At 42.3% G+C, this 12,181-nt stretch overlaps 1 protein-coding gene across 1 annotated transcript in view; it reads right to left on the bottom strand.

Moving 5' to 3' along the window:
• Nucleotides 1-525: 525 nt before the first annotated feature.
• LOC104912423 (inaD-like protein) overlaps nucleotides 526-12,181 on the bottom strand; it is a 68,313-nt gene continuing 56,657 nt past the window's right edge. The window contains exons 14-15 of the mRNA XM_010716055.3: nucleotides 3,359-3,442; nucleotides 526-1,513 (exon numbers count right to left, since the gene is read on the bottom strand). Coding sequence (XP_010714357.1) covers nucleotides 1,316-1,513; nucleotides 3,359-3,442 — 282 coding nt within the window. The 3' untranslated portion in view covers nucleotides 526-1,315. The remainder of the gene's footprint in view (nucleotides 1,514-3,358; nucleotides 3,443-12,181) is intronic.

Below are 12,181 nucleotides of genomic sequence, written 5' to 3'. Positions count from 1 at the left end.
TGTGAGCACGGCTGGGGGCAGAGCAGATTTACGAGCTGCAGCCCCACATCACGACTCCCTTCCCCACACCACAGGACCCTTCTATGCCCAGCCCCAGCTACCAGGGTTCGCTGTGGATGAGCTGGTGCAGGCTGCAAGGCATGTGGCTGGCGTTTGGCATCCTGCGTGCAGCAGGACACAATGCTTTGCTGGCTGATAGCTGGCTCCTGCTGGATGGACTAAAGAAATAAGGTTACCTCTAAGGTGGAAACCCCTACATGCCAAGAACTTGTTAGCAACAGCACTGAAAGTTTTGTGCAGAAGCAATCAAGGGAGGGCTGGAGATTGTGATTACCATCTGTAGGGTAATTTACATAAGCTAAATTAATTACCCAACCCACAATCTGCTCACAACACCTGGGTTAAGCATCACCAATCTTGGGAAAAAAAGCAAACAAAAAAACTAAAAACCCCAAACTGCTGCAGAAACTTACTGACCATTCGCAGTCAGCACAATAACATGATGATCTGCATTTGAGAAAATACTTTTTTTTTGGCAGTACAGAAGAGGAACCATATGATTCGCACACACCAGCACTGAATGAGTGCTTGCCTGCGTCATGCTGTAAATCTCTTCTAGCAATGAAAGATTAAATCTATCAGTGCTCTAGCTCGAATGATCTAATAGCAATGGTTTAGAAACACATCAGCACAAAGTCACATTTTATTAAGCAGCTGTTACCCTCCACAGTATCTCGGATTCTGCTCTTTATTCACAGCACCACTGTCTCTAGTGCTGTATAGTCACTCACATAGCTGAGAGGGATGGGGGTCTTTCTCTTTACCAGGCTCCTATCTTCCACCAAAACTGGTCTCTTTGAAACAGAGTATGATATGGATCTAATTAATAAATTCATTTTCAAAGGCGTATCCCAGTGTTTGGAAACAAGGAGGTTTTTTTTCCCTATGTTGAAATCAGAACTGCCATGGTTAGGGATCTCAGGCTCAGCCACAGCTACACTTAAGCCATCAGAACATTAAGCTACCAGTTCTGCATGTGTTCACTGAGCCTCACTCATTCATAAAGTGGGACACGATGCTGCAAATTGGGAATCTTCCAGAGGGAACAGCAGCCTTTGTTACATAGCTCTGCTTTGGCTGTAATGGAGGAGCCAGTATCACAACCCCACAACATCCCTGAAGGGTACTCAGATGTGCAGTCTTTTTGCTTGAGGACTTCTTCCTTTATTTCATATTCCATTTAATGGCTACAGCTGTTCAAATGGCAAAAAGCAAAGTACTTCTTGTTTGCAGTGCATTCTGACTAGAGACACTCTTACCGTTTTCCAGCTATGCTGAGCCCCAGTCCTCGACCTGTTTTCTTCTGAATGTCTACATGGAAAATCTCTAAGTTTTCCTCATCTTTGTAATGAGCTTCATCTCTATAAACAACCAACTGCACCTTCTGAGGCGTCTGTCTCAGCGCAGTGATGGCTTCTTCGTGGTTGGCGTTCCGCAGATCGATCCCGTTCACCTGAAACGATCAGAGTTTTCTTTCCAAACGACACATACGAACGATCCTTTCATCACATCCTACCCTTGTGTGACAGGCAAAATTTGTCAAGCCGACACCTCTTGGCACTCTAATTAAGCGCTCTGGTTTCCTACTGAATGAGATGGTGCGCATCGTGCTGCTGTCTAGATTAAATCCAAACAATCAAAATATTTTGGATCCTAAGCTTTGCGGGGGTTCCATCCTGCTTGCTAAGTGCTGGAGCCTCAACCAGTGCTTACAACTTTACAACCAGATGAAGTAGGATGCGCTCCCCTCAGTCTTCTTGTAGTTCTGCAGCCTTCCTTCCCTTCCAGGCTGAGTGACATCATACAGCTTAAGGGCGCAAGGAACCAGTGTCATTAGCAATGGCCATGGTGAAGCCCGGGCAGGACACACTGAATGGTTATTTTGCTTTGTTCCAATAGATGGCACACAAGACCACTCTTGGAGCACTCGATTACATTTCTCTTACAATGTTTTAGTATTATTATGTCGACAAGAAGTTCTGACTGAATGCTAAAGTACCAGAAAAAAAATTACTGCAACTTGAAATCTAATTTCCTAACTTTGCCAAGCCTCTTACTAGGATACCCTTAAAGTGTTTGTTTTTCCTGTTGACAAAACCAGCTTTCCTCTGTCAATACAAAAAAAACCAACCTATTTCATTTTCCAAGTCTGGTTAGGAACTATAGAATCGTAGCATCCCCAAGGTTGGAATGGAGCTCCAAGATCATCCAGTCCAACCATCCACCCACCACCAATGTCCCCACTAAACCTCATCTCAGTACAACACCTAACAACGTTTGGATGCTGTAGGAATTAGCATGGGCCGCAGCTGTTTTAACACCGCAGTCTCAATACATTTACACAACATAATAGATTGTAAGGCGAGGAAAATATTTCTCTGTACCTCTAAGTATGCCAAGCTATAACCATTTAGCTTAATTTTAACTTAATTAAACCGAGTCTGTCGTCATTATATTCTTTTGTACTAACTCTGTACACATCAGTATTATTTTCTTGACACAGGCATCTATGTGTGCTTTACACACTAATCTGAAACTAATTCAGTCATCCTTCTGCTTCGTTAGTACAGCTTTTAAAAGCTGAAATAATAACAATATTATGGCGCACAAACATTAGCACTTTCCTGTTTGGCCAGTGAAGAATTAATTAACCTTCCCCATTTTTATCCCCTGCCTAATTATCGTGCTCTGCTAATGCGCAGTTATTTATAAAATGAAAACAACATTCAGCCCGAACGCTAAAAAAAATATTTGCAGTGCAAGAGCTGTAAAGACAGCTCCCCAAGTACCCCTCGCTATTTTTCTAACCCTACGCACCAACGCCTTAATGGCCATGCTGGGAATTTGTCCTGAGCTGACAGCGAGACACTGTAAGCAGCTGCGCCGACCGCTGCCTGACGCAAGCTTCGTGTGCAGAGCAGCCCCTCATTCTTAACCCCTTCCCAGCTCAGCCTGCTGGCTGAAGGCAGAGCTGTGCTCGGCATCCTGGTGCCTGCGTAGGAGCCGCAGCCAGGCCTTGGTGTGGTGGCAGAAGGCTGAGTAGTGCCAAGCAATCGGACGCGGCAGCTGATCCATGTTCTTTGAGAGCCACCTTGTTCAATTGCATCTAACGCATTCTCAGTTGGTACCTTCAGTTTATGTGCATATACAAGGGAGCACGAATGCGTCAGGGTGCTGTCAGCGATGAAGAGCTTTGTGTACCAGTCCTACAAATGATACCTGTTTTCCCCATGACAAAGCTACGCCAAACCGAGTGCAAATCTACACGAGACAGACACACATGCAGAGACATGCTTACCTCAAGGATCTGGTCTCCGGCCCACAGCCTGCCATCCCTGGCTGCCGCCCCTTCTTCATAAACTTCATGGATCACGATGGCATCCTGTGGGGACAGAGGGCTGCTGAGCAATCCCCACAACACCCCGTGTGCCACAACCTCACACACACCCCGTCGAGAGAAAGAGTGCTACCGCCATACAGAGATAGCTGCCATCGTCCCCAGTAAGAAAAATACCACCATGCTCAGAATGTACAGACAGCTAATAAAAAGGCACAAAGGGTTTTGTTCACCACTGCAGGCTAGTCTCGGCTAGAGCTTTTTAGGCTTCTGTGGCTCCTATCAGTTTTATACATTGGCACTGAGCAATACATGAACTCGGTGTGAACTGGTGTATTAATATCGTCTACTTTTTATGATATAATTTAAAACCAGATTCTTTGGAGCGCTGAACGTTTTTAGGGACTTGGCATAGGTCTCTGCTTTAAGCAAGAGCTGAATGCCTTGTGGTAAATAGCGCTGGTTAAATCTGTAAGAAATGAAATCCAGAAGAAATGAACAATGGCAAATGTTAGTTTATTACTGAGGTTGGAAAATGTAGGCAGTGGCAGATGTAGCTTCAGGGAAGGTTTCAGTGATTTAATCTTATTGCCAGCAATAGATGTCCCCAAAGAAAAAGCATTACAAAGAACATACTGTTCTCTTGCTGGTGCTTTCCCTTTGCATTGTTCTGGTTTGAGGTTTTTTGTTTTTTTTTTCTTCCCCCTGAAACAAATAGGTGAAGATCCTGCTGCAGATCTTCAGCTGTGACACTACCAGTGCTCACAAATAGATGGCCCACTTCAGGGCCACGAGCCACACTTTTTCCTTTACAATCGCTGTGGATAAACACGAGGCTATTTATTTAGCAGGTATCAGACAACCCAGCCCTCAGACAAACACAACCAACAAAGCTGCTGTGCCTATGGAGCTCCTCCAGGAGCTTGCCACACACCAGCCAAGCACAAGCCTCTCGCTGTGCCAGGTCGGCAGGGTGCATGCCATGCCATGCAGCCTTCCCATGGCAGGAGCAGGAAATAGAGGCTGTGGGAGAACAAAGTGCGCTCGTGTTTTGATAACACTGCAGATAGTACATCTCTCATCACTGAGTTAACCCCCCCGTGTTGCTTTCCCCAGCACACACAGAGTATGTTGAACAGAAAGAAGCCGAATGCCCTAAAGCTAGCGCTCTGATCAAGACAACACTGGGAGCATTACTCTCTTTCATTCCCACTACACCTTATTTAATGATGTAAACTTGTGTCTTCAGCCGCTCCGCTGCTGCTGAAGCACAGCACTGCCATCATAAGCTTCATGTTTGATACATGTACACCAGTCACTGCAAAAAGCCTGAAGGGTTTTAATCACAAATGGATTACAGTTGATAGGAGTGTCCCAGATGGGGAAAAAGAGATTTCAATCTACATAAATGAAGGCAAAATACTATGAGCTGTGTACCATGGTAATTAAGAAAATCAAAAGAACAGTCTGATTTTAAAAAAAAAAAAAATACCGTTGGCAACTGCAGGGTTTTCTTGAAGTAAATGGAGCAGCAATTACCAAAGGGACTGAGCAACACGTCCACATCCTCATCAGCAGCACCATCACACACCTCTGCTGCACATCTGAGATCTTCTCTCAGTCTCTTTTTCTTTTATTGTTACCTCTGTTTTAAAAATGGCCACCTAACTCTAGTCAACAAAAGAGACTTCTGTCTGAGTGAAAGCCAACAGGGCTTTCACAGTGATGGATATTTTTACATGTATTTTGTCACCCGAGGCTGATCATGGGTAATGTTGGGAAATGCTGAGTCTCAGGTTAGAACTTCAACAGCACACTTTGCTTTTACTCTTGTAAACACCTCCGGGCAGAAGGCATTTAGAAATTGCCAAGAGAACACAAAATATTGACCAGCTTACCATGACAGCATCACTGAAGGGAGCACATAAACAGGAGGGGCAATGGCTGTTTACGAGGGTGGATAGTGATAGGACAAGGGGGAATGGTTTTAAACTGAGACAGGGGAGGTTTAGGTTAGATATTAGCAGGAAGTTTTTCACTCAGAGATTGGTGAGGCACTGGAACAGGTTGCCCAAGGAGGCTGTGGATGCTCCATCCCTGGAGGCATTCAAGGCCAGGCTGGATGTGGCTCTGGGCAGCCTGGTCTGCTGGTTGGTGACCCTGCACATAGCAGGGGGTTGGAACTGATGAGCATTGTGGTCCTTTTCAAACCAGGCCATTCTATGATTCTATGATGCAAGTCAGGCACGCAAGGACAGTGGATGAATAAGACGTTCTGAAGAAAAATAGCATGCGATGGCGTAACAGGAGACTGGGCATCTACACAAGAAGGTTAATTCAACCCTTTCAGACTATTTAATCTGATATTTCCTAACCTCTGAGCAAGGAACTTTCAATTCCATTTCTTAAAGTTTGCTTTCCACCTGTGATTGTTTTAAAAATGGTTAAAAAAAAAAATCCCTGAAGCTACCAGCTTTTGCATTAGTAAATGTAAAACCACACATACCTAAAGCTTAGATTTGGGAACCTCCAAACGTTATCAGTTTGAGTAATCTGCATCATCTATTTGCAAAGGCAACAACTCTACTCTGCAGTTCCTGCATGTGTTAGAAGCCAGACCTAGAACTAAAAATACATATGGCATGAAAAGGTACATTCCTATTCAGCCTGTGCCTACCCTGGAAGGAAACACCCAGCTGACCTGCCAAAGTACTGTTTTCTCAAAGACTTTGTTTTCTTTAAAAAAAAAAATAGTTGTAAGAGGCTTATTGAATCAATTAAAAAACAGAATGAAGAAACATGCCTGCAGTGGTCCATAGCATCAATTAGCCTTACCTTCCTTAGGTTATGAATTATGACAGAAGACGCCTTACCTCTGTTATTTCTGGCATCAGCTCAATACATATTTAACCCAGAAGTAGTGTTTTTCCATTGAATCTAGTGGGATCTGGACAGACTCTGTTAGTTTTGATCACCCATGACAAATGGCTAGAAATTACTGATGTTATTAAATATTTTTATTGACATCAATATTTTAAAGGAGTTTGAACACACAGTCAAGAGACGTAACATATTATTCCAGCCATCTAACTACTGAGCCCCAGTCTGTAATGCCAGATTGGGGCTGTAACACTCATCTCAGTGCCTTAGAAAACAAACTGGGATCTATCACGACTAAGCCAATACAGAACATTTATTTGAAGGATGGGTTCTGGTAGTTGAACATCTGCAGCTCCTACTTACTAGCTTCAAACTCAGTGTGCTAAGAATCTTGACAAGTCAAGACCTAAGTAGTTAAGAAAAAAAATCAATCAATCAATCAAATGGAGAGGGAAGGGAAATGGTGTCAGTGTCCAACTGGAGGCTGTATGTTAACAGTGGCCATAGACAGATTTTCTCTCACATCCTCCACTCACTCCCAGTTACGTACAGATCAAGGCAGCCCATGATACAGCTTGTCAGAGCTGCAAAAACTGTTAGTGCAGGAGGAGGAAATAAAAACACTCTTACCATATCAAGAACACTGCTATTTAAAGAAAGATATCTTGTTGCTGAAAGCATACGCTTCGTAAGGTTTACAAATACGTTCCAAAACCTACAGCTCTCATCTCTGTGTATTTTGACAAAGACTCTTCATTAGTCTGGCACCATTGTAAGAATCAGGAATTTATGCAAAGTTTAACATTTCCTGTATGTGAAGGCAGGATGCACAAAACAACCAGGGCAAAAAAATCAGCATGATTTCATGCTAAACAAAGTTCATGCTTGCAGGTGTAATCCAAGACTACCTGACTATGAAAACTTTGGAAACTGAATTAGAAGGGAAGCTGTCTGCTACTGCTGAGCTAACTATTGGAGGCTAATGAAATGGAAGGGCCTGCAGTTCAGTGGAATGAAGCTGAATATACTAACGCTATCTACACTCAATTGCTAAAAACTCAACCAGAGTGGTTCTAAACCACAGCAAGAACCTGGTTGATAAGTGCAGTGCTTATCAAACGCGCCCTGCAGTACATTAGGCAGTGCTTTGGAAGGTTCAGGTTTGGGCTGTGGGACAGCCATGCCCCACTTGCTATTGCTTTACCAGAATATTATGTTTGTTGCACAGCCTTCTTGCAAGCAAAGGGCAGGGAAAGGAGCCCCAATTCTCACATTGAAAGAAGAGATTTTTGGCTGTGGAAGGAAAGGCAAGGGCCAAGAAGCAGTAGAGCTCTTGATCAACACCATGAAGAACAGCTTTAGTGAGGAGGTAATGACTACTGAACAGTGAGTGCATGGCTGCTAAATTTTGCAAGCTTGCCTATCTGAGAATCTACTCTTGGGAACTGCAGTGCATAAAACACACAGAGTGTGATCTACATCGTGTTTCCTTCTAAGGGAGGGGAACAGCGCTGAACTCTTGGGGAATCTGATCTCAAACTCCCCCCCAGCTGTGGGTATTTCTTCTGCTTGATTTATAACAACTTCGGAGACCTGGCAGGGGAAGGCTATCAACTCACCATCAGCAGAGAGCACAAATAGAAGCGCTCCCATTAAGAATTACATTCAGTGAGAGTGACAGCTTAATCCCTGTATCTTAAATGTCGAGAAGCGCTAAGGCAGAGACCTCAGGCAATGATCACGTAGCACTGTCTTAATTGAACCTTGGGGAGAAAGGTGGCAAAGTCAGCTTCCTATTCAGGAAAACCACTGACCAAGCAAACTTTAAAAGCCTGGAGGATCATAAATAGTGCTGAGGAAGGCTCACAAGCTGTCTGGATTTAGGCTGAGACTGCTCACACGTTTGCTGCAAGTTTATTGCATCTGAGCCAGTTTCTTCTATGCAGCCATCCTGCAGAAGGACAGGTTTGCAATGCAGGTGCCCTTTTCAATGGAAAATCAACCCCAGGCCTGGGTTGTTTGCAAATGCTGGGAGCAGACAGTGAAGGAGTAAATGGAAGCAAGTAACGAAGGAGGTTCAGCAGTAAACACTGGGTATTTTGATGAAGTGGTATCATTTGATAAAAGGTGGAAGAGTACACAAGAAGGGAAATTTCAAAAGAATTGGGGCAGAGAAATCCCCATGTAGCTGACTGAACCTGAGAGAAAAAGGCCTAAATTCTGCCTATCCCTTCTCTATGGCTTCATGCCATAGTAATGAATAGTTCTTAACTACTTCAGATCATTCATAACGAGCTATTCCTTTAACTGAACTACTATTAACTCGGAGTTTGCCTTTGCTCTGCTACTTGTCTGAGACCCAGCCATTATTTTGACAGGATCAAAGGCACTTCACAGAAGTGAAGTGAACCACTACACGTGGAGGACTGCAATAATCACCAGCACAAAACAGCAGTGAGTAAGGTGCTCAGTTGGAAACAAGTTGTTTTAAAATCCCAGACTGTGCTTTCCAAGATGTGCTTTTTAAAGTTGCAATCATTAGACAAAAACCAGAACAGTCATGGGCGTAGAAACCAGATCCATCGCTCTGTCCCCTACGGCTGTAAGGCTCTCTCTGCCACCACAGGCACCAGCAGCCATTTGTCCCAGACAACAAAGCACTGCATGGAAAAAAGGTACGTGTCTCCCAGAGCAGACACTTCTGAGCACACAGATGGCTAATGCTGAACGTCCAGATCAAAACAGCGACAGTAGGTTTTTGGGAACCTTCATTGCTGGGCAGTGATGGAAAGCAGGCAGAGCAAACTGTTGGGACTGTATTAATCCTAAGTGCCTGGATTTCAGTTTGGGCTGCAGTTAGGTGAATGCAATCTTTCCACTACCAGAATTATGGTATGCAATAGAAGGAAGAAAGCTTTCTGTGTGCATTTGAGTACTTTCCTGAGGAAGCAAAGAAATAAGCTACATAGCATCCTGCAAAAGATACTTGCAGAGTTAGTTGACAAGTTGTATTTTCCTAAGCTACTATTACACATTTTCAACAAATTTCCTACATAGCTACAAACGTTACACTAAATTAACTTTTAGTACAGATAATAAAGTTACAAGGGCTTTTGCTGACTACAGGATTAGACTTATCTCTTTCCCAGGGCAAGTAAAACGTCATTAGTTATTTCCTTTTCAACTTTTATAATACTTTGTCCAGAGCAGTAAAATTGTCATTTCGTTTTTACAGGCTGGTTCACAGATAAAGTAGAAATCAACCAGTTGCATAGGGTGTTTTGCTGAAGAATTAGTCCCATATAAGCATCTTTCAGTAGTCAGAATAAAGGCAGCTGCTCCTTACTTGCAGGCACAGGAAATTACAACCATTCTGATAGGATCTTCCACTTGCAGATCAAAATGGAGCTTAAAAGACAGCAGCTCAGCAACAAAAGCTGAAGGTCAGCTCAAAGCAAATCACTTGACTTCTCACAGAAGTTTACCTAACGCTGTGTGCTGCGTATACTTCTTTGCAGCACTCAAATATTTTGAATCTGCTAGCATTCACAAACCATTAACAGGCACCCAAAAACCCAAGCCAAACACTACCGTAATAAAACAGACTACATAATGTAAAAGTGTATTACTGTGTTAATGTAAAAATGCTTTACCGCTGCATGATACTGAAAAACTTCTCTACTCAAGGTCAAAACAAAAGGTCTGTTTCCCATTTAAGAACAAGCCCTTGCAAGAGATGGCGTTCACTTGCCAGCTTTCATAAAAAAGATTAATCCACAACATCAATATGAATATAATTTTTCATACTAAAATACAGATTTATTTTAAGGAAGTGGATAATATTTGTATTACATTTTATAGGCCCCTATAGTTACATCTGGTCCTTATTTATTTAAATTTTATTCAGCTTGCATAATATTTTTGCTTACAGTTATATTCTCTAAGATCAGAAAAGCTCAAACCTGAAAATTCAATGGCACTATTCATTAACATTCCTTCGGTCTGCAGTCATAGACATTTGCAAGCTCTCCTTTGATTCTGAAATAATAAAACTAAGGTAATAAGATGTTTAGTGTAAAAATATATGACTTAAGTCAGAATGATAGAAAGAGCTATGTTTCTATGAATCACATGCCAAAGCAAACCCAAGTTTTTCAAAAAGTATACGTGCTCATTTTAAAGGGAATAATAAAACACAGAGCTACATATTAAAATGTTAACTCTCTCTCTCTCATTATTTCATTAAATAAAAAAATATGAACATTTACAGTGCACTGTGCATAACACGGGATAGAAAGGATGCCTGAGATCCTTCAAGACATGAAGCCCAAGTCAGTGGTTTCAAACGCCAGCAAACAAGATACCCCTGAAGTCCATTTTGATATGTCCTGCTGCTTTTGTATATCGTTAGCTTAAATGTTATGGTTGATTTACACTCCTGGAAGACACCAACTTCTTCAAGCAAATCGTTGCTAGCCATACAGTCAGCCCAACCATTGCCAAAGATCTATCAAATATATGATTTGCAAAACTTACTGCTTTAGTTCCCATTTGTGATAACTCATGTACAAAGCACTTTGGTTTTTTCATGCTGTGCAACATAATGTCATTTTTGGAATTATGATGAATCCATCAATTTCATTTTTACATTACCCAACCAGGAGTCAAAGCAATTCCTCACAATTTCAAGCTAAATACGTTTATCACTGTCAATAAATTGTCTTCTAATTCATGTCAGTGACAGCTGACAAGTAATTGAATGTTTTTCCCTCCCATCACAAACTTTTCTCCTACAATACCCAAGTCACGATAAAAACAAAACAAAACCTTGGAACTCCTATTATCAATTTTTCTTCTCTTGCTCCATTCACTGCGTACTAGATTTAACAGCATCATTCTCTATATTGAATGTACTGATGAAATCCTCCTGAGGCCAATGTCTTGCTTTTCATTTGTGGTTACAAGGTAAGCATATTCCACTGAAACAGTTCAGTGTTAGTTGGACTTGATGGCTGCATGAAAAGTTGCTCAAACTTTGACTGTCTGTAACTAATGGAGCTATTTTTTGCCTGAATATAAATACAACTGAGATTGGCAGGGGAGGAGGAGGGGAAAGAAAGCCCAACCGATGGAGAAATTGTTTTTTAGTAATGGAGAAGTCACATCAGTCCTCACATTGAGGTATATCTTCACTGGTGAATGTGCAGCACAGCACAAACCAGAGACAGCAGACTTGACTCTGGTGTTGGTAACAGCCTGTTCTTGGCAGCACTGAGATCCTAGCAGTGTAATTAGCCCTCACAGCTCCAGGGGCAAACAGTGAGTCCTGACCACCTGCAATTTAGTCACTGTTTTCTTGATTATTCCCTTGCCCTTCCTTAACAGATGGGTTTATGCAAGGTATGACTCACCTGAACTGACAGAATAAATCTAAATATTCTCCTGTCAAACTGCATCCCAACCATCACTCCCCCTGCTCTGCTGCATGCCAGAAAGCCTCCTGGGCTAGCAGAGGTCATTAGGAAAGACTTTCTTTTCTGACTCGTGTTACCAACTCTTACAGCAACTAGCATTATAGCTGAGCACAGGCATACCCTGCTGCTTTTTGGATCGTGGCTTAAGTTTTCCAGGTTCCTGGCTTTGTGGACCACTTTATTTTACAGATGGAATACCTTAAAGTCTGTTAATTGCCTTAAAAATACTTTTTATTAAAGCCAGCTGAAAGCAAAAGCAAAAAAAAATATATATATATATATCAAAGCAGACAACCCAGAACAAAAATTCTACACAAGAAGTTTGTCGTCATCTTCAATAAAAAAGATACAGGATACAGATTGCTTCTTTTTATTCCTTCACTGTTGCTCCTGTAAGATACCTGACTGCCTTCCTAGCTCCAAAGAGCCC

Source organism: Meleagris gallopavo, chromosome 10 (genome assembly GCF_000146605.3).
Source record: "Meleagris gallopavo isolate NT-WF06-2002-E0010 breed Aviagen turkey brand Nicholas breeding stock chromosome 10, Turkey_5.1, whole genome shotgun sequence".
Lineage (NCBI taxonomy): Eukaryota > Metazoa > Chordata > Aves > Galliformes > Phasianidae > Meleagris > Meleagris gallopavo.
Note: the sequence above shows the minus strand (reverse complement) of the source record. Positions and strands in the feature narration are given on the sequence as shown.